This window comes from Mesoplodon densirostris, chromosome 14 (assembly GCF_025265405.1).
Source record: "Mesoplodon densirostris isolate mMesDen1 chromosome 14, mMesDen1 primary haplotype, whole genome shotgun sequence".
NCBI lineage: Eukaryota > Metazoa > Chordata > Mammalia > Artiodactyla > Ziphiidae > Mesoplodon > Mesoplodon densirostris.
The window spans coordinates 18,818,205-18,841,697 of record NC_082674.1 but is presented as its reverse complement, the minus strand read 5'-3'; the positions used below and the strand labels follow the sequence as shown (position 1 = coordinate 18,841,697).

Genomic DNA, 23,493 nt, shown 5'->3' with positions numbered 1-23,493 from the left:
TTTGTATTCTTAATTCTTGCGCGGGCGGGGCAGCAGTGCTAAAAGGAGGCTTTTAGTACGAAGAATTCACTCTTCGTGACTACGCCTTAGGTCTGGCTAAGGTTATAGAAATCGGCAGTGCCTTGCTTTGTTTAAAGAGGCAGGGTTCTAGCGTTTGCTCCTTCTTAAGCTAATCGTGTGCCAGATACGGCACAGATATATTTTATCTCAGTTATCATTCACATTTTTACAGCCGTGAAAAGTACAACTCAAGTTCAGTGTCTTGCCTTGGGTATCCCTGGGATTCCAACTCAGGTCACCGCGCCCTCGTCTTCACCTGTTCCCCTCCATCCCCCACCTTTTCGGGTAGTTCCTCGCTCCATCGAGGCCACCTGGGATGATGCTGGGAGTGCGGGGGTAGTCGGGCCTGGCAGGCTACGAAGACTCCACGACCGACTACACCGCGCTAGCTAGTCCCGCGCGCATTCTGGTTTTTCCCATCCCCCCACTTCCTAGGCGGCAGCCAGACCTGGAAACCATAGAGCTGAAACAGCCCAGAGCGTCCCTTCCGTGGCCGCCGAGCGCTGACGGCGCGCTGTTGGGCGGGGCCTACTGGAGGGGCGGGGGAAGAGGAGGGAGAGCCGGCAAGGGAAGGGCTGGCCGGCCTTGCAGCGCCCCGCAGCGGCCAAGTCGGAAGAGGTCTCGTCGGCCCTGCGGCGCTGGAGCCCTGACGCACGGAGCTCGAGAGCGAGAACGGGAGAGAAAGGGGCAGAAATGGCGGCTCCGCTCGGCTCCCGCTGAGTAGGTTGAAGCCGGCGGAGGGTCTGAGCTCTCGGCCTGGAGCATCGCTCCCGTCTCCCGCTACCTGCCTTCGCACGCCGACTTCCCTTCCTCTGCCCTACCCTCGCCTGTCCTCGTCTGCGCTGCGCGGAGTCCGGGTCGTCTTGTCTTTCTCGGCCCGGCTCCACTAGCCCTGACTGCCCGGCCGGCGGGCCGGCCTTCCTCGGCTCTCCCCGGCGCGGCGGGCGCCGCGGGCGCGGCGTGGACCCCGTCCTCCTGGCTGGACCATGGTGAACACCCGGAAGAGCTCTCTGCGCCTTCTCGGATCTAAGTCGCCTGGGCCCGGGCCTGGGCCTGGGGCCGGAGTAGAGCCTGGGGCGACCGGAGGCAGCAGCCATTTCATCTCCTCTCGGACCCGCTCCTCCAAGACCCGCGCTGCCAGCTGCCCCGCCGCCAAGGCCGGGGGAAGCGGCGGCGCCGGCGTCGCTCTGGATGAGGCCCGGGTAAGAGCGCGGCAGCCCGAGTCCGGAGGCTTGCGAGTCGGCCCGGCCGCCGGGGCTTTGTCTGGCCGGGTTGGGGCAACAAGCCTCCAGTGGAGACCGCTCGGGCGGCCGGAGACCGGGTCTGCGGGTGCGTTGGAGGATGGCAGCCGGCTAGGTAGGGCCACGACAGCGTTGCTGGCCCCGCTCTTTTGTGTAAAGAACAGGACTTGAGTCCAGGGGAGAGGGCTATGGGGGGGGTGTCTTTTCGGGGACATTAGAACAACCTGCTTTCCGTGTCCTTGTCCTGCCTGAGAGGGCAATTCTAGGGGAGCAAGAGCGAAGGGCCAGAGTTCCCGGGTGGAAGGGTTGGAGAGAAGTGAAAGTTTTATGCGGTGTCAAACCCTTCCTGTAAGTGTGTGAGCTCCTGCCGGTGTCTAACTCCAGCTTACTCTCAAACTGTTTGGGGGTGGTTCAAGTTTGTGAGGAAGTGAACGGAGAGCTCCAGTTGGCAGCCAGGCAGGGATGGTGAAAAAAGTTTGGAGCTGCTCTGACACCAACTTTAAAAACAAAATCAACACTATCGCCTCTCCAGGCAGGAGCGATCGAACGTGATGTTTAGCTGGAGAATCAGCCAGCCAGCTAACCAGGGTTCTAGTAGGGACTCGGTAGAGCTTTCTAGTAGAGCCTTGAGGTCACAAAAGCGGCACGTCGAAAGAAACGTGTCGAACATTATTGATGGTAGGCACTATCATCTCCAAATTGTTTGGTGTCTTGGATGTCTCCATTTTTGCTTTGGGAATAGTTTATAAAAGGTGAATTAACACCATCGTCCCACTACTGCGAAAGTGACATTTGAAGAAGCCCGGTGATGATTTAGTTTTTTTTTTTTTTTTTTTTTTAAAGTGGTAGATCTTGAAATTTATTACAGGGTAAGGCTCTAAGCTAGCACGTATGTTTTATCACTTTAAAGGAATTGATAAGGTTGTGTTATGAGATTGGTTATGAATTCAGAAAAGAGAGTGTTGCTTCTGTCTAGAGAGAGGCTAATTTTCTAAGAGTAATTTGACTGGAACTTGTTCATTTAACATAGTCCTTTCAATCCACACCATTTTGTTATTATTAGGGGAGGAAAGCAATATTTCATTTTCTGTAGGGGTCTACAAGATTATGTTTGCGTGTATTTTTTTCTCTGTATCTCATACTGTTCTGACACTAATCAGAATGAACCGAGGCAAATACAATAGACATATTTTACTGTACTTATCTGAAATACGTTGTATCTTTGAAAATATAATTGGCCTTTATTTTGCTAAAAACCTGGAAAATATTTTTAAAATTGCTTTATGAGTAGACTTATTTTGGAGCTTATAGCTAGCTCTCTTAGGTTGAAGTAAGAAAGCTAAATCTGAAAGTTATGCAAACTCTTCAGAATAATTATTCTGAAAACTAGACTTTCTGTAGAAATTATTGCAAACATGTACAAGCTTACTGACTTTATGAAGCTAACATATGTTTTAAATAAAAGTAATTTAAGAAAGGTTTGTCCTGTATCCTTAAGGACAAATAAAATATTTAGAGTGTAAGCATTTAATTGTATAATGCTATGAATGCCTAGCCTATTAGAGCAGTGTCTCGTTTATGTGAATCAATTAGCTCATCTGTCACTGATCATTTTGTGGTCCCATTTTTGAATTCATGGATATTATGCTGTCCTTACCCCCTGAGGAATAAGGTGAGGTAATTTGTCAAGCAGCTGTTATGGAGATGTTAAAAGGCAAGGAATCAATAATCTAATGTAGAACTGAACATGCGGTAGCTTTTCAATTGCTAGAAGAATGAAAGATACTAGAGCTCTTTCTAGAAGGATACTAATGAAACTTTGTTTCAAAGATCTTTTTAAAATGTATTAAAAGACCATAAACAACAGGCCAGTGAGATTTACTTTGAAACATTTGATTGTCAGTTTTAAGAAGGTTGCTATTTTGACCCTAGTAGATGATGGAATGATCTAATTGCTTTCTCCGAGTAATTTAAGAGATTTACTAATCCTATGTTGTGATTGGTCCTTTAGAAGAAGATAAATTATAATTCTGAGTTTAAGTTTATGTGTATTTATGAAGCCGGCTGTATATTTCCTTGTTGTATATTTCTGAAATGGGTTGATTTGAGTTTGGTAAGCTCTTGCTTTCAAGTTTGTTTTATGTTACAAGAATTTAGCACTCCTGGTTCACCCTTTCTGGTGTGCCTAAAGGCACCCTCTGTGTCTGTGGTGTCTTAGACATTTGCTGTAATCTGTAAAGACTTATTTGGTGGAAAATGGGGTTGCTCATGCCTTTGCTTTAGGAGACTGTTATTTTTGTAGGAAGAAATGTATTCCTCTTTTTTTTTTTTTTTTTTGCGGTATGCGGGCCTCTCACTGTTGTGGCCTCCCCCGTTGCGGAGCACAGGCTCCGGACGCGCAGGCTCCGGACGCGCAGGCTCAGCGGCCATGGCTCACGGGCCCAGCCTGCTCCGCGGCATATGGGATCCTCCCAGACCGGGGCACGAACCCGTATCCCCTGCATCGGCAGGCGGACTCTCAACCACTTGCGCCACCAGGGAGGCCCTGTATTCCTCTTGATACGATATAAATTGAAGAGGTTCCCCCTTTTCTATTTTTGTGTGATATTCTTCACTTTACAGTTGATGCTGATTTCCACCCACCCCCCGGCCCTGACTCTTTTTAGACTATTTCATCCACTGTGTCTAGAGACATTTTATTTGCTCTAAAAAGCCTTAGGACCACGATCTGTCATAGCTTTTCCCCCGTGTGTGTGTAGGGTGGGGAAATACACACATGATGCATTCTGTAGGTTATTGGAATGATTTTTTTGTGCCTATACTTTAATGTCAAGTTGACTTGTGCTCTGAAGTTAGTTGTATAACAATTACTGCTATATATTGATACTTGGCTTTTTTGTTTGTTTCACATGTATAAAACTTCACCTCTTTTAGGTTAATCTAAACGTCAGTAATTAGCATTTATTTGCTTCACCTAAGAGTCACTCAGCAAACTAATACTGTAGTCACAGAACTGGAAAGCAGTCTTTGAAAATATTTCAACTATTTTTCTACCTCTTTTAGGCCTGTTTGTTGGTACTTTTGGCTTGTCACTAGCTTTTTGTATTTTTTGAGCTTTTTAAAATCCACATCTTAGTTGAGAGAATCAAAGTACATATTTTAAGTAACTTTATAGGTAAATTTGTTTGATTTTTGATTTTATCTTTAGAAAATAACCTCTCAATCCTTCTTTAATATGCTCTTTTATCATTCTGTACTTATTCTTTTCCAACATTCATTCGTTTCCCAATGTAACAGAAGCAGAGTGGTGGAAATTGAGGGTTAAACATGGAAAAGAAGTCTAAGAGGGAAATGTAACCATGTATATAACTCTCAGATGAGTAGGGAAAAATACAAGTTCCTCAGAGTAGAGCAAGTTTTTCCTTATATCAGATTCATATATGGGGCTTCCCTGGTGGCACACTGGTTAAGAATCTGCCTGTCAATGCAGGGGACATGGGTTCGAGCCCCGGTCCAGGAAGATCCCACGTGCCGCGGAGCATCTAAGCCCGTGAGCCACAACTGCTGAAGCCCGCGCGCCTAGAGCCCATGTTCCACAAGAGAAGCCATTGCAGTGAGAAGCCCACGCGCAGTGAGAAGCCCGCGCACCGCAACGAAGAGTAGCCTCCACTCGCCCCACTAGAGAAAGCCTGCGTGCAGCAACGAAGACCCAACGCAGCCAAAAATAAAATAAATAAATTTATAAAAAATAAAAAATCTTACCTTTAAAAAAAAATTCATATGGAGCACCATATGGGTGATATTGAGTAATGTTGTAAAACAATTTCCCCGTCACAATTTTGAACCAAAGCAGCTATAGAGTTCATAGGATTATCTCCGGTATCCAACTGAAAATATAACTTTAAAAAATTCATGGCTGATTCACTTTGTTATACAGCAGAAACTAACACAACATTGTAAAGCAATTATACTCTAATAAAAATGTTTAAAAAAAGATAAAATAAAAAAATTAAAATGTCAAAAAAAAAGAGGGAAATGTGAAAAAAAATTCAGTTTTTGGCCATTTCTGTAGTCCAAATATACAAACTTGCAGTTTTTTAGGTCAAGGATGAAATTTACACTTGTAGAAGCGAATGCATATTAATTCCTTAAATCATTTTCCCTGGCAAATAATCTTTTTAACCATCCTTGGATACATCCTTGATTGCATGTCTTCTAAATACCTAATTATAGATAAACCTGTAACCTCTGAAAGCTAGGTGGACAGGTGGTAGGATTAACACTTGTTATGAGAACTAAGGAGCCCAACCAGTGTCTGCACCTGAACGGGGAGTGATCCTGTCTCTTTAAGGTTCCACTTCAGAAAAGTGCCGCATTACTTTGAATTACGTATTTGGTATTTCTTTTTGGACATACATAATGAAGTTTGATTTGTTGATATTTTTGATCTTGTACTAGGAACACTTTATATTTCTGTTATGTCTCTGTGCTGGGGGAGGATTTTGTGAAAAATGAGTAAAAAGCATATGGAATTTTGGATTAAAAGTTCTATGGAAGTACAGAGTTAGGGGGAAAAACATACGTAAAATGTGTTAACTTTATTTAAATATGAGCTAGACAGTTTTTAGAGAGGTAAGTATTGTGTGTGGCTTATATCAAACAATAGAAAAGTTATCTGTTAAAATTAATAGGCTGTGGTTTGTGTTAGCTTTTAGATACTTTGAGTATATGCTGTAAGATTCTGAACTTCAGATGCTTTTGAACTGTGAGTATTTTGATAGAAGATTTTTTTTTCATTTTTAGATTGTTATTGTAGTTTTTTTTTAAATTTATTTATTTTATTTGTTTATTTTTGGCTGCGTTGTGTCTTTGCAGGCTTTCTCTAGTTGCAGTGAGCGGGGGCTACTCTTGGTTGCGGGTTTCTCATTGCAGTGGCTTCTCTTGTTGCAGAGCACCGGCTCTAGGCACGCGGGCTTCAGTAGTTGTGGCACACAGGCTTAGTTGCTCCACAGTATGTGGGATCTTCCCGGACCAGGGCTCAAACCCATGTGCCCTGCATTGGCAGGCGGATTCTTAACCACTGCGCCACCAGGGAAGTCCCTGTTATTGTAGTTTTATCTGGAGGTAGAATATACACCTTTGGTTAAAGTCTTTCTCTCCTAGACTCTTCTATTAGAGTAGGCTGTAAGCTCCCTGGGACCAGCCACTATATTTTATTTTCTTCCAGACTGCTGCATTCCCAGGGCCTAGTGCATCATCTGGCATATAGAAGATGCTTAATAAATACTGATGCTTGTTAAATGAATGAATAGCATATTAAGGAGCCGATCTAGTATGTGAAAATTGTGTTGATTGGACTCTGAGAATAGAGGGTAAATAAACCATAGCCCCTACCTTCAGAGCTCTAAGTATGCACATGGTATACACATGAGAAATTATTAACAGGATAAATCAGTTCAAGATAGGGGCCAGGGCTTCCCTGGTGGCGCAGTGGTTGAGAGTCGGCCTGCCGATGCAGGGGACACGGGTTCGTGCCCCGGTCCGGGAAGATCCCACATGCTGCGGAGCGGCTGGGCCCGTGAGCCATGGCCGCTGAGCCTGCGCGTCCGGAGCCTGTGCTACGCAACGGGAGAGGCCACAACAGTGAGAGGCCCGCATACCGCAAAAAAAAAAAAAAAAAGAGTTCTAATCCTTTATTCACTGTTTTGAGTGGAATTCTTTGATGTACTTTAAGGATAGGGATTGTCATGTTCACAGCTATATCCTAAGTTTCTGCAACAGTGCCTTCCAGACATAGTGCTCAATAAATAGTACCCCCCCACCCCACACCTGTGCCACTCAGCTTGCGGGATCTTAGTTCCCCGACCAGGGATTGAAGCTGGGCCACTGTAGTGAAAGCGCCAAGTCCTAACCACTGGACCACCAGGGATTCCCAATAAATAGTTTTTGAGTGAAGGAATGGAAAGTAGCCTCATTTGAAATGATTTTCATATTGGCAGTCTTCACTTTTGCTATATTTACATGTTGCAACTTGCCCAACAATTTGGCCCATAATGGTAGTAGCCTAATAAAGAGGAGAGGAGTAAACTAAGGTTTATTTAGCATCTAATACTAGGTGTTTAATGCTGTCTCATTTAATCCCTGCAACAACCCCATGAGGCAGGTGATGGTATCCCCATTTTACAGCTGAGGAAATTGAATTGCTGAAGAGGTTAAGTGGCCTGTAGAAGGCCAAATAGGCGTAAGTAGTAGGGTAATATTTAAATCTAGTTCTGTCTTTTCCATGTGTTTATCTTATTGTCTCATCTGTATTTATCACTACTCTTTGATGCTGTTCATTCAGTTTTCAAAAATATCTGAAAAAGTGAAGAAGGATGCCACTGTACAGTCAGAAAATACTGTATGCACTGTGTATAGACGGATTTTTACTAGAATATCTGGAGTTGTGGTGTCTAGTATTGAGACTGGAAGTATGAACAGTAGCCTATAGGGATATGAAATATAGGGCAGTGATTTTTCAGTAATTGCTTGCTGCCTGATTTCAGGGGGTGCGTGTAGGGAGAGGAGCAGGCATATCACGTAGAGACCACTCTTTGGCAATATTTTTGCTTCCCAGTATTTTAAAGATGGCTGGGGGAAAATACCCCTGTAAAAAGACTAAGTCGGAGGCCTTGTGATCTGCAGGGTACTTGTGCTGCCATCTTTCCCTCTACTTGATGAGACTGATTTATCAGTGTGTACATGTATTTTATGCTCTAGGAATCTATTTATCTCTGGGGTAGATAAGTGTTTTCCATTTGTAAAGCATGTTTCATACTTTAAACCTGTTGAAAAGACATTATATGGTATATTTATACAGGATGATACATACTATTGACTAAACATGTTTAGCGTTATTGGTTTCTATCTGTATTCTAGGACCCAAATTGGGATCTCTGAAACAGTGGTGCTTCAGCTACCCTTAGAATGAAATGTTCTTGCCAGGTAGGAACTTGGAAGTCATTGAGTTTAACTTTTGGTAGTGAGACTTGCTTATTCCTTTGTTTTTTCATTCAATCAATAAATATTTATCAACCAGCTACTACGTTAAAGTGTTAAGTGCCATGTAGACAAACATTTTGTCTCTTTGGTTCATTGTTATAGGGCTGCCATGTTGCAAAAGTCAAGGAGGCACCATTCACACTATAGTCTGTGTTACTGGCTCCCCCTGGAATTGTGCAGTGCACTCCTTGTATGTTACATACTGCAATTCAATACCCAGAAGTGGAATAGAGTATATGTGTGCTTAAATATTATCTGTAGATTTGCTGTTCCGGTCTCCATTTTTGGAGTAGTGTATAGGAGTTCCTATATCCCTACACCCCTGCCAGTATTTGTCAATATCTAGCTTTTTAATTGCTTTTCTTTGGTTATCAATGAGAATGGGCAACTCTTTATGTCCTAGTAATTTTTTAAAATTTATTTTATTTTGGTTGTGTTGGGTCTTAGTTGCGGCCGGCAGGCTCCTTAGTTGCAGCATGTGTGCTCCTTAGTTGTGGCCGGTGGGCTCCTGAGTTGTGGCATGCGAACTCTTAGTTGCGGCACGCATGTGGGATCTGGTTCCCTGACCAGGGATCGAACCTGAGTCCCATGCATTGGAAGGCGGATTCTTAACCACTGCGCCACCAGGGAAGTCCCTGTCTATAGTAATTTTTAAAAAAATTTCTTCATCTTTAAAATGCTTGTTAATATTTTTGTTTTCTACCGGAGTTGCTATTTTTGTCATGTTTTCCAAGAGTATTATAGATCAGTGGCTTTTAACCTTTTTTGTCCCATAGTAAGGGATACTTGTTATGTTGTGATGCTGTACGCACATACAGTTTTACCGTTCCTGTTTAGGTCTTTGATTTATTTTATTCATTCTACTAGACAACCTATCCTTTGTAGCGCCACTTTATAATATACCAAGTTCCCATATATATTCTGCTTTGATCTCTGTATTCTTTTTTGTTGGTTTATTTATTCTTACAGCAGTATCATACTATTTCTGTGACTGTGGTTTTGAGGTATGTCTTAATATCCTAAAAGGCAAGTTCTTCCTCTTTGTTATTTTTCAAAGTTGACTTACATAGTCAAAGATTTTGGTATATATTTCCAGTTAAGATTATGGACTTCCTTTAAAGATCCAACTAGAATTCTGACTTTTTAAAAAAATATTTACTTGTTTTATTTATTTTCCTTTCTTCCTTCCTTCCTCCCTCCCTCCCTCCCTTCCTTCCTTCATCCTTCCCTCCTTTCTTTCTTTGTTCCTTCCTTCCTTTCTTGTTGCGCCGGGTCTTAGTTGCGGCACGTGGGCTGTTTGTTATAGCGTGTGGGCTTCTCCCTAGTTGTTGTGTGTGAGCTTCCCTCTAGTTGTGGTGTGTGGGCTCCAGGGTGCGTGGGCTCTGTAGTTTGTGGCACGCAGGCTCTCTCTGTGAGGCGCGTGAGCTCAGTAGTTGTGGTGCATGGGCTTAGTTGCCTCGCGGCATGTGGGATCTTAGTTCCCTGACCAGGGATTGAACCTGCGTCCCCTGCATTGGAAGGCGGATTCTTTACCACTGGGTCATCGGGGAAGTCCCATAGAATTTTGATTTAGAAATTTTAAAAATTTAATTTCATTTTTTATTTTGTTTATTTATTTTGGCTGCTCTGTGTGGCTTGTGGGATCTCTGTTCTCCCACCAGGGATTGAAGCTGGGCCCTCGGCAGTGAAAACATGGAGGCCTAACCACTGAAGCACCAGGGAATTCCCCCAACTAGAATTTTGATTGGGAATGTTTTTGAATTCCTAGATTAATTTACAGAGAATCAACACTTTCATATTAAGTTGTCCATGAGCAAGGAACAGCTCTCACGTAGCATAGTTTGCATATTTTTCTTGTGGAATTTGATGCTTTTTTTGGTGACCTAATATATTGTCAGTTTTGGTAAACATTCTTTGTGTGATTGGGAAAAATGTATATATTCTATTAGATGTAGAAAAATGTAAGTATATATATATATGGTGGAAAACACTGAGATGGAAAAATATTACAGTGTGAATTTATTGATTGTTCAGATACTCAAATATCCAATTTTGTCCCTTATTAAGATTCTACCTAGGGAGTAGTTCCCTGGTGTCCTAGTGGTTAGGACTCTGGGCTTTCACTGCCATGGCCTGGGTTCAATCCCTAGTCCGGGAACTGAGATCCTGCAAGCCGCGGGGTGTGGCTGGAAAAAAAAAAAAGATTCTACCTCATTTTTTTTATTGTTCAGATTCTTCTGTTATACATACACACATATATATATATATATTTTTTTTACATCAACTTTTAATTTTAGAATAGTTTGTAATTTTCTTCCTTTTTAAAAAAGATTTATTTATTTATTTATTTATTTATGGCTGTGTCAGGTCTTAGTTGTGGCACGTGGGATCTTCGTTGAGGCATGCAGGATCTTTTGTTTTGGCTCGCAGGCTTCTCTCTAGTTGGGGCTTGCGCGTTTTCTCTTCTCTAGTCGTGGTGTGCAGACTGGGCGGGTGGGCTCTGTAGTTTGCAGCACGCAGACTCTGTAGTTGAGGCGCGTGAGCTCAGTGGTTGTGGTGCGCAGGCTTAGTTGCCCCATGGCATGTGGGTTCTTAGTTCCCTGACCAAGGATTGAACCTGTGTCCTCTGCATTGCAAGGCGGATTCTTTACCACTGGACCACCAGGGAAGTCCCTCTAATTTTCTTCTTGCTTTATTCTTTGATCTATTGGTTATCTAAAAGTATATTTACTTTTCCAACTTGTTGGGAGTTTATTTTCTAATTACCTTTTTGGTATTTACTTCCAGTTTAATACTCCTGTGTGCAGAGAACATATTCCATATGATTTATTTTATTTTATTTTTTAAAAATTTGTGGGCTTCCCTGGTGGCTCAGTGGTTGAGAGTCCGCCTGCTGATGCAGTGGACGCGGGTTCGTGCCCCGGTCCGGGAAGATCCCACATGCTGCGGAGCAGCTGGGCCCGTGAGCCATGGCCGCTGAGCCTGCGCGTCCGGAGCCTGTGCTCCGCAACGGGAGAGGCCACAACAGTGAGAGGCCTGCGTACCGCAAAAAAAAAAAAAAAAAAAAAAAAAAATTTGTATTGGAGTATAGTTGATTTACAGTGTTGTGTTTTCTATATGATTTTGATCTTTTGAAATTTGTTATGACTTATTTTTGTCACCCTGTTTATGGTTAGTTTTGGTAATTGTTCCACATACACTTGAAAAGAATGTGAATTCTGCCATCGGTACAGTGTTATAGTTATGTCCAGTAGACCATGTTTGTGCATCTTCTGGTTTTGAAGTTAAGTATTTTCCTTTTTGTGTGTGTGTGTGTGGTTGCTCTTAAGACCTAAATGTCTGTTTATTAACTCTTTTCTTTTTTTTTTTTTTGCGGTACGCGGGCCTCTCACTGTTGTGGCCTCTCCCGTTGCGGAGCACAGGCTCCGGACGCGCAGGCTCAGCGGCCATGGCTCACGGGCCCAGCCGCTCCGTGGCATGTGGGACCCCTCCGGACCGGGGCACAAACCCACGTGCCCTGCATCGGCAGGCAGACTCCCAACCACTGCGCCACCAGGGAAGCCCTAAGACCATATGATTTTTTTTTATTTTTTATTTTATTTTTTTTTTTTTGCGGTACGCGGGCCTCTCACTGTTGTGGCCTCTCCCGTTGCGGAGCACGGGCTCCGGACGCGCAGGCTCAGTGGCCATGGCTCACGGGCCCAGCCGCTCCACGGCATGTGGGATCTTCCCGGACCGGGGCACGAACCCGTGTCCCCTGCATCGGCAGGCGGACTCTCAACCACTGTGCCACCAGGGAAGCCCAGACCATATGATTTTTAAAGGCAACAGTTCAACTGGAAATGGAAGTTTCTTTCTTTAATTCTTTAATATCTATTGAGTGACTCCATGTTCCAGACACTGAAGATAAAGGAGTACACAAGACTCTTTTTTTTTTTTTTTTTTTTTTTTTTTTTCCTTTTTGCGGTATGTGGGCCTCTCACTGTTGTGGCCTCTCCCGTTGCGGAGCACAGGCTCCGGACGCGCAGGCCCAGCGGCCATGGCCCACGGGCCCAGCCGCCCCGCGGCATATGGGATCCTCCCAGACCGGGGCACGAACCCGTATCCCCTGCATCGGCAGGCGGACTCTCAACCACTGCGCCACCAGGGAGGCCCTAGACTCTTAACCTCAGCTCCTTGGCAAAATATTTTTATTTAAAAATTATGAAATCAGTATTTCAAATAATATGGAAGTGCACAGAAAAAGGAAGGACTTTCCCCATCTCCCCTAATTCCTCTAGCTCGTTCTTCCTAGGGATAATCACTGTTAAAGCTGGTGTACGTCTTTCCAGACCATTGCACATGTATGTATGGGTTATTTGTATGTCTATGTGTGTGTATGCATATATATATAATAATGATGATTATTATTATTATCTTTTTTTGACTGCACCACTCAGCTTTCAGGATCTTAGTTCCCCGACCAAGGGTCGAACCCTTGGCCCCTGCAGTGGAAGCACGGAGTCCTAACCACTAGACCGCCAGGGAATTCCCTATATGTGTATACTTTTAACAGAAATAGAATCATACCTTATATACTATTTATGATAGTTAATTTTTCTACTTAAATATGTATCATGTACATTCTTTCATATCTGTCCTTCTTGCTGGCTTTTTAACATTTTGTTGTATCATTACACCATCACTTTAACTTTTCCCTGTTGATACACAGTTACGTTGTCTCCATGTTTTTAATATTATAAATAATGTCACATAAAATGACCTTTCTCTTTTAGGCAAAGTGGAAATAAATACTGAGTCAAAGGTATACTGTACTTTACATTTTTATAGGTTTTGCCAAATTGTTCTATAAATAGGCTAAATCAGTATGCACTCCTCTCCCCAATACTCTCAGCACTGTTAAGTTTTTATATACCTTTTACTGGCCGATTTAAGGAGTTAGGATTTAAGTTTCTTGAAGGGCAGAGTGTTTAATCATCAAGTATCTTTAGTATCTAACACAGTAACAGGTGTTAATAAATTTTGTTTGTGGAATGAATGGATCCCTGAAGATAATTAACAAGCTTATGAAATTATGTTAATACTACAAAGCCAAACAAGTATCCTTACTTGAGACTGTATCCACTGTCAGACTGCAGGTGTAATATTTGTTACTTACACTTCTTCACCTGGTTCTAACAATCTTATGAGGTAAATAGTAGTTTTTGAATTACAGTGGTAGTGATGCAATATAAGACTGGTTCTGTCTAACTTTTAAGTCTGTGGCATTTTTCAGTATGCCTATTGTCTCTTTGTGATTAAAAATTTTTTTCTTTTATTATTTATTTTTGGCTGCTTTGAGTCTTCGTTGCTGCACGCGGGCTTCCTCTAGTTGCGGCGAGTGGGGGCTACTCTTTGTTGTGGTGCACAGGCTTCTCAGTGTGGTGGCTTCTCTTGTTGCAGAGCACGGGCTCTAGGGCGCACGGGCTTCGGTAGTTGCGGCACATGGGCTCCGTAGTTGTGGCGCACGGGCCTAGCTGCTCCGTGGCATGTGGGATCTTCCCTGACCAGGGCTCGAACCCATGTCCCTTGCATTGACAGGCGGATTCTGAACCACTGTGCCACGGGGAAGTCCCTCTTTGTCGTTTTAAGTAATATAATATTTTCAGGTAAAAGAATTATCTTCCGGGAAGAAAAATGCAGTTTAAACTATAATAGGCTATTTTTTAAATCTTTTTACAACTCCTCAGCTCACTTCTATATATTTTTTTCCCTTTCTATATTCTTTCATGATGATTGTTTAGAAATATTAAACTAGTAAGCCATTGCTCTTGGGATATTTGAGGAAATTTTAGGACATTTTGTGTGCCTGAAGTTTTAGGACTTTGTAGAATAGTACTGGCTCTAAGAAAATAAACAGCAGTGTGAGTTTTGTTTCCTGAAGTCATGGTAACTGCTGCCTCTGTGAATTCTTTTTACAAATGAAAGAGAAAGAAATTGACTGAATTTCTAAGCTCTCATGAAAACAGGAGTACCTATTTTTAAGAAAGGTAGAAAAAAAGGCTGTCTTATAAAGGAAATTGGAAAAGATTGATTGCACCCATATACTTTCTGATCTAACCTGTTGGCAGTTCCTATTCTGTTTTTTCTTGTTTGTTGAGGATTTTTTTCTCATCAGTTATCTTGCTCTTTTATTTTTTTGTTTTGGCCTTGCTGTGTAGCTTGTAGGTTCTTAGTTCCCCAACCAGGGATCGAACCTGGCATTGAGGACGCCAAGTTCTAACCCATGGACCTCCAGGGAATTACCCTCTTTAAAATTTTATTGTATTTTATTCTCTTCTCTGGTTCCTTTTCTTCTGTTTACAAGAATCCAGGTCTTCTTTTAAAAAAAGAAAATCCTTCACTGCCTTCTTTGACTTTGTAACCTCTTTAAGCCTATTATCTTATTCTTCTTAATTCTGATACATAAGAGTAGCTCTGTAGTTTATCAGCTCTACATTCTTACCACTCACTGGGTTCTTCACTTAGCGATTTCCACCTCAGCATTTTGCAGAAATTGCCCTATCAGAAGTTACAGTGACCTCCTAATTACCAATCCACATGTTTATCAGCTTTCATCCTGTTTAGTCTGTTTTTTAAATTTAATTAATTAATTTAATTTATTTACTTTTGGCTGTGTTGGGTCTTCATTGCTGCGTGTGGGCTTTCTGTAGTTGCCATGAGCGGGGTCTACTCTTTCTTGCGGTGTGCGGGTTTCTCATTGCGGTGGCTTCTCCGTGTTGCAGAGCACGGGCTCTAGGGCACGTGGGCTTCAGTAGTTGTGGCACGTGGGCTCAGTACTTGTGGCGCACGGGCCTAGCTGCTCCGTGGAATGTGGGGTCTTCCTGGACCAGGGCTCGAAGCTGTGTCCCTTGCATTGGCAGGTGGATTCTTAACCACTACACCACCAGGGAAGCCCCATTGTTTAGTCTTTTTGGAACCAACTTCCACTCCCCCTGTTTGAGTGAGACACTGTATTTTTCTTTAGTTTATATGAGATCCTTTCTGCTTATTCCTTTAATGTAAATGTAGGCATTTTTTAAGGTTTTGACTTTTTTTTTTTTTTTTTTTTGCGGTACGCGGGCCTCTCACTGTTGTGGCCTCTCCCGCCTGCATGAGCAGGCGGACTCTCAACCACTGTGCCACCAGGGAAGCCCAAGGTTTTGACTTTTGCCCTCTTGTTTTTTATTCTATATTTATTATCTGTGACGCTTTTATTACAATTTCATATCTATCTCTAGTCCTCACATCACTCTGTCTCAGAACTGCATTTCCGACAGTCTGATAGACATCTCCCTAGATTTCTGGCTAGAATTCTAAACCTTATTTTCGAAATTGGAATTCACTGTTACATTTCTCCCGTCAACATATGCCTCCCGTCCCCCCCCCACCTTCCTCCATAGCTCCTAAAACACAAAATCCACTTTTTACACCTGCCCAGTCTTTATTTTGAATATTGGTATTACTAATATTTTAGTTATTCAGCTTTATGTAATCAATTTCTTATTTTCTACTTTTACAATTCTATATGAGGCCATCATCAAGACTTGAATTAGGGCTTCCCTGGTAGCACAGTGGTTGAGAGTCCGCCTGCTGATGCAGGGGACACGGGTTCGTGCCCCGGTCCGGGAAGATCCCACGTGCCGCAGAATGGCTGGGCCTGTGAGCCATGGCCGCTGAGCCTGCGTGTCCAGAGCTTGTGCTCCGCAACGGGAGAGGCCCGCGTATCGCAAAAAAAAAAAAAAAAAAAGACTTGAATTCATCTATTGGTCTGCTAATTCACTTATTTCCTTGAATTTTTCATTTTTTAATGCTGTACTTGGGTACATTCTTTTTGTCTTTACATTGAAGTACAGGTTCTGGATTTCTGACAAATTGTGATCAGGGCAGGAAGCCTTCCCTGAAAACCAGAGCAGCATAAATTCTTCTCTGTTTTATTATTTTCAACTTCTTTTACCTATTTTTACAAGATTTATGGTAGAATAGTGTTCAGTATTTGTGGTAGCTGATGAGTATGGTTTAAGAAATTCTTAAGACTCAAGGAGAAAATCATTTCTGTAAATTGGAAAAATTTTCTGCCTGATTTTAGAAGGTTAGAGTTCAAGAGAAAAAGTCACTTAGGTGGGGATGACTTAACTTTTCCTTTCTGTAGTATTTGACACTGTTACTCTTACACTTCTCATGGAAGTTATCTCATCCTTGAATCATGTTCCTCTGACCATTCTATGTGTTACATTACTGTTACAAAATAAAGTCCACGTGATTTATGATGTCTTCCTTCATCTCTGTTAGCAGTTTTCATTTTTTGCTTTCAGAGAATTGTGTATTTCTATTATAGTACTTAGTATAACATGCCATATATCATTACTGTGACTGCTTGTGAACTCAACAGATTGTGTATTGGGTTGTAAGTAGGTTTTACTCTTTTTTTACCATCCCCCCCCCAACCCCCATGTCTTATGTACCCAGTAGGTCCTCAACAAATGTTTGTTAAATGAAATTATTCCCTTAGTTTGAAATGCCTTTCCTGCTCGTGGATTGTAATCACTCTGACACATATTGCTAAATGACTGTGGGTAGGTTGCATAATCTCTCTTAAATATTTTTGTCCTGAAACTGGCAACGCCTTCCCTCAAAGGGTTAGGTTATAATTAACTAGTAAAATGCTTTGAAGAAGTTAAAGTTGAGCATTATGATCATCCTATTAAAGGTGAACTGTTAGTATCAGGTTTGTAGGTAAAAACTTTCCCAAAGCTTGAAGTTAATTAAATGGTGTTGAAGTAATTATTTTGTAGTATTTACATTTTGGTTATTTGCTTTATTTAAATCCCTGCATTTCTTTGGAGGGAAGGAGTCTTTTGTAATGCTATTTATTCTGAGGTCTCTGTCACTGAGCCAAGTCACGACTGAAACCCTTTCATTGTAAGAGTGGTACAGTAGTGCAGTGCAGCAGTTAGGATGATGTGTGTCATATTATACTTGAACTGTTTTATATACCAGAGGTCCTCAGACTTTCGTGTACTAAGAATCATTCAGAGGCCCTCATTTAAAATATCCCCACCTCCAGAGCTCTAGTTTAGCAGGTTACGTTTGTTTAATGAGAAGTCAGGTGCTTTATGATTCAGTTAGTATGTGGACAACACTTTGAGAGACACTCCTGAATGCAACTGTAAAAAGCCAGTAGAACGTGAAAGAATGAGTAATAAATAAACACAAACTCATTTAAATCGATATTGAAAGAGTTATATAATAACTTACATTATTTAAAAAATGGCTAGACTTCAAATATTTTACTATTTTGTCTTTAATTCAGTAAGTACATAGTACTTATTCTCAGAGTGTGTTTGTGAAACTTCAGTACCTACAGATGCTCCATGAAAAAAGAGCTTGATCAAATAAGCTTGTGAAATGTTATATACTGTCTTTCATACTTAGAGCTATACTGCATGTTAACTTTTTTTTTTTTTTTTGGCGGCACCTCGCGGCATGTGGGGTCTTAGTTCCCTGACCAGGGATTGAGCCCAAGTCCCTTGCATTGGAAGCCTGGAGTCTTAACCACTGGACTGCCAGGGAAATCCCTGCATATTAACATATTAAAGACTATTAGAAGTCCTGAAGCAAAAAACCTTGGACCTCATTGTTTCTCAAATTTATTTGTCCATGAGTCTTCCTTTGTTTCTCCTAATAATTTCTATTAATTTACAGAACAAACTTGGGAAAGTCTTGCCTTTTTTCCCCTTGGTATAGTGTGGAATTAAAAAGAAGTAGGGGCTTCCCTGGTGGCGCAGTGGTTGAGAGTCTGCCTGCCGATGCAGGGGACACGGGTTCGTGCCCCGGTCCGGGAGGATCCCACATGCCGCGGAGCGGCTAGGCCTGTGAGCCATGGCCGCTGAGCCTGCGTGTCCGGAGCCTGTGCTCCGCAACGGGAGAGGCCGCAGCGGTGAGAGGCCCGCGTACCGCAAAAAAATAAAAAAAAAAATAAATAAATAAATAAATAAATAAATAAATAAAAAGAAGTAGGGTATTTTTTATAATTAAAGAACTTAAAATCTTGCTCGAATGTCAAGACTTGGATGTGATACTTTAAAGATGGTAAATATATAATGCTAAATTGAATATAATTAAGTGCCAAAATGTAGAGTTGCAGCTAGCAGAGGGAAAAAGGTCAATTTAGGTTAGATTCTTCAGGTAAGATTTTGAGGGACAGATGGGTCTTGAAGGATGAGTGGTGGGATTTGATTAGGAGTAATGCTGGCCTGGACTATCTACATTGGTAAAGTAGTTTACAGGTATCAGTTTCTTTTTTCACAAATATGTCTTAGCTTAGAACATATGACACTGCTTCCTCAGTGACTTATTTGTTGAATATGTTATATAGTAATGCTTTTCAAACTAACGTGTATAAGAATTATCTGGGGAATCTTGTCAAAAATGGTTTCTGATTGGATGGGTCAGGAGTGCAGCACATTTGAAATGACAAATGTAGAGGCTGATCAAGTCTTGGATCAGTAGTTGAGTAAGATGACCTTTGAGGCACACTTTAACCTTGGTATTTTATAAATATTCTAGGGTGGAGTGTCTGAGGTAGTAGACAGAGAGCAATATTAGGAATGGAAAGACCTAAATTCTATGTTGTTTTTTTTTTTCTCAAGTCTGTCAGTCATTTGTTAGCCATATGACCTTGGGCTAGAGTTAGTTAACTTATGTCTGAGCTTCTCTATTTACTCTGTTAAAGAGTGGGGTTGGAGAAGGCAAGTGCCTGAGGAAGTGAAATAATACAATTTAAAAAAACCCATTTCTGTGACCTCCCTGGTGGTCCAGTGGTTAAGAATCTGCCTTCCAATGCAGGGGACGCAGGTTCGATCCCTGATCAGGGAACTAAGATCCCACATGCCATGGAGCAACTAAGCTGGTGCACTGTAACTACCGAGCCCACGTGCTCTGGAGCCCGCATGCCACAACTAGAGAGAAGCCCGCATGCCTCAAACGAACAGCCCGTGCACTGCAGTGAAAGATCCCGTGCACCGCAACTGAGACCCAACACAGCCAAAAAAATAAATAAATAAAATAAAAAACAAATAAATAAATAAAGTAAAAAAAATCCATTTCTTAAGTACATTAAGCATGTTTACTGTTAAATACTATTACATGATTGAATTGCATCTTAAATGGTTTTTCCCACCTCTACGTGGGATGGTTTGGAAGTAGCTAACTAGTTTTTCTGGGGAACTTAAACTAATGAGCGGAAGTGTATGTTACACAGCTAACATGTTTATTATCCTTACTTATAGACATTTTGTTGTTTGAATTTCTAATCGTTTTTTCCTTTGTGCCTTTTAGTATGAAATGTGGTCTTGTGGCTTTAAAACTAGTTCATGGTAAATTGTATTACAGCACAAAATAAAAAATTGGTCTTTTTGTGAAAAACATTTTAGTAAGTGGATATTAATTCTATAGGTTATACTTGGATACCTTTAAACATATATTGCAAGTATGTCTCATGTTTGTTTGCAAGTGGCTACATTTTGACTAATTATTTGTGTAATGTAGTCGTGTTGCTTTGGGAACATATGATACAGAAATGACATTTATGAAATGGATAGTTTTTATATATTTTTCCTTTTTTTAAATAAATTTATTTATTTTTGGCTGCATTGGGTCTTCGTTCCTGCACGTGGGCTTTCTCTAGTTGCGGCAAGAGGGGGCTGTTCTTTGTTGTGGTGCGCAGGCTTCTTGTTGTGATGGCTTCTCTTGTTGTGCAGCCCGGGCTCTAGGCACGCGGGCTTCAGTAGTTGTGGTGCGCGGGCTCAGTTGTGGCTCGTGGGCTCTAGAGCGCAGGCTCAGTAGTTGTGGCGTACGGGCTTAGTTGCTCCGCAGCATGTGGGATCTTCCCGGACCAGGGCTCGAACCCGTGTCCCCTGCATTGGCAGGCGGATTCTTAACCACTGCGCCACCAGGGAAGTCCCTATATATTTTTCTTAAAAGAATTGTAGCATAAAGGGAAATAACTCAAAAATGTTTAAATGGTAGTATATTGAAAATGATCATACATGCTTTTGAAATACTGATCGATAATCTTAAGTGATAAAGTATTAGCATATGAATTAAATCTTCTCTAAAGAAAAGGTAACCCTTTCCTCCACTCTCTTCCCCACCTGTCCAGCATCCAAGGAATTGGGTGGCGAAGAGGAAAGCTGCTCCTCAGAGACAGTGACTCCCCTAGTTTGAAGACATGAAACTAGGGAGGGGTTAGTGGAATTGTGATGGATGGAGGTCTCGGGTTGAGAGATTGGTTACATTACACAAATTAATTAATTGAAAGAGCAAATGAATAAATGTATTTGAAGATAATGGAAGCCGTGTTTCTCATTGGAAAGGACTTACAAACATAAAAAGGGAAAGTCTAGAAAGAAACTTAAGGTATGGAATTAGTTGAAAGCATTGGTGTACACACATTTTTAAAATTATTATTTATGCACAGATAAAGAAATAGATATAGATGTCTATATTTCTATGTATCTATATAAATTAATATATCCTGGCTTTCTCTGCTGAGAGGACTTAATAGCAGTGAAACTCCGGTAACATTGAGCACACCTAGTGCCCAGATCTTGATTTCTGAATACTATCCTTGACTAAGAGGAACCTGAGCTTAATTTCTAGGGTCAGGAAGGGAGAGTACAAGATGAGCCTACAGATTTCTTTTGTGCCAGAAAGTAAGGAAGTACTCAAAATGATGGGGACATGTCAAAAGAATATTGGAACCACTTTGAAAGGGCTCCTGATGGCCAAATCTTGTATAATTTGAGCAAAGAAATAGAGTAATGGATTAAAACCCACAGAATAAAGTAAGAATCCATGAATCCATACTGATATAAATAAATGCGTGAATGAATTGAGAAAGGAGGGTTGGGAGGGAAAATTCTTTTTATTTATTTTTTGGTTGCATTGGGTCTTAGTTGTGGCACTCAGGATCTTTTGTTGTGCTGTGCAGGCTTCTCTCTAGTTGTGGCGCATGGGCTCATTAGTTGCGGTGCATGGGCTTCAGAGTGCGAGGGCTTAGTTGCCCCGTGGCCTGTGGGATCCTAGTTCCCTGACCAGGGATTGAACCGGTGTCCCCTGCATTGCAAGACAGATTCTTAACCACTGGACCACCAGGGAAATCCCGGGAAAATTCTTTAAAGTAGGATGCCAACTAAAACATATAGGAGTGATACGATTAGATAATTACCATCATGATGGTATTGGATAAAGGCAAGAGCATTCAATGAATGCTGTGGCTAGTGGGTGGAGGTTTGATGAGGAACAGGATATTGGTGGATTATCAGAATGGTTTCATATAAACTAATCAAATACAAAGGGAAAAATAGTGACTTTATGGTGGAGAAACCTGGCAGACACCAACTTGACTAGGTGATCAAGGTTATACCTAATGATGGGTAGGTATAGTATGCATAATATCATGTCTGTATATTCTTTCTATGAATGTTATGGCCTGACTTGGGTTACGAGGAACATCAGATGCCCACATCACAAAGGGGATGAGGAACCAAGCAGGAACCATCTCTGACTGACCCAGACTGATAGTCATCCTGGAAAATAAAAAGTCTATATTCTTTATAGTCAAGGGCATGAAAATGGGGAAAGATTAAAGGATTGTTCCAGATAGAAGGAGACAGAGGAGATATGATAAGTACATACAATATATGTTCCTGGTTAGGATCCTGAACCAGAAAGGAAAGAGAGACCTTGTTGGGACATATGATAAAATTTGAATGTGTCCGTGGACTGGCTCTGTGTTATATCAATGATGATTTCCTAATTGGGAGGGTTGAACGATGCTAATATAGCAGAGTGTTCTTATTTTGGGAGTTACACACCGGACGGAGTATTTAGGAGAGGAATGATGAATCATGTCATAAAAAGTTGTATCTACACATATTCTGTAGGCTTGAAGCTATTTTAAAATAAAAACAAACTAAACATACTTTTCTGAGGATACATTTATCTTTCTAACTTTTTTGTTTCTGTATTTACAGATTATTACATTTTGCTACACTTGTAGAGAGATTCCTTCAGTAAATGTTTATTGGTTGAATAAGCACCGTACTTTATCCAAGAATTTAAGAATTCTGTTAATTTTAATAGGATAATAAATACATTTTAAACTTTGTCTTTCAGAAAGCTGAAGTTGATGGTAGTTTAAGTGATAGCCATGTGTCTCCTCCAGCCAAACGCACTTTGAAACAACCTGATTCTGTTTGCAAAGACAAATCAAAATCACGAAGTACTGGTCAGCGAGAGGAATGGAACATATCAACTGGACAGGCCAGGTGAGAATGGAGAACTCCTCCATTGTTTTTTCATGAATTATTTGATGTGATTCAGGGCTGATAATTGCTAATTTTCTTAAATTGTAAAGCCACCTGGCTAGAAATACTTATAAATTGTATTAAGCTTATTTTATAATTTCTGTATGTAATTTTATTTTCTCTAAATATGCCAAAAATATATGTAGTATGTAATAGAAACTAATATTACTAAAACAATAAGAATTTGGATAGGTCTTGAATGTGCATATGTGTTTATAGTCCTGAAAATTTAAATAAAAACATATGGTTAAAATTATATTTTTTACTTGAAAATAAGATAAAATCTCCCCTTCCTAAAATTAAGTATTCCACTTGAATTGGTATACTAAAATGTAATAAAATCTAAATTAATTTTTTTTTTTTTTTTTTTTTTTTTTTTTGCGGTATGCGGGCCTCTCACTGTTGTGGCCTCCCCCGTTGCGGAGCACAGGCTCCGGACGCGCAGGCTCAGCGGCCATGACTCACGGGCCCAGCCGCTCCGCGGCATGTGGGATCCTCCCAGACCGGGGCACGAACCCGTATCCCCTGCATCGGCAGGCGGACTCTCAACCACTTGCGCCACCAGGGAGGCCCTAAATTAATTTTTAAAGAAATCTTTTCATCTCTCTGGTTGTTTTCAACTTAAATTTGCTTTGTGTCTGTTTCGATATGTATTAGAAAACAATTTTACTCACTTAACAAAAGTAAGTGGTACTAATTTAATGTAGATAGGATAGGTGTACACACACTCAGAAAAGATTTAAAATTTGAGCTTAGAGTCT

The 23,493-nt window shown here is 41.3% G+C and overlaps 1 protein-coding gene across 2 annotated transcripts in view; it reads left to right on the top strand.

Moving 5' to 3' along the window:
* The first annotated feature begins 737 nt into the window (after positions 1-737).
* ATAD2B (ATPase family AAA domain containing 2B) overlaps positions 738-23,493 on the top strand; it is a 150,955-nt gene continuing 128,199 nt past the window's right edge. For both annotated transcript variants that reach the window (XM_060117295.1, XM_060117294.1), the window contains exons 1-2: positions 738-1,262; positions 22,542-22,693. In XM_060117295.1, the coding sequence (XP_059973278.1) occupies positions 1,047-1,262; positions 22,542-22,693 (368 nt within the window). In that variant the 5' untranslated portion in view covers positions 738-1,046. The remainder of the gene's footprint in view (positions 1,263-22,541; positions 22,694-23,493) is intronic.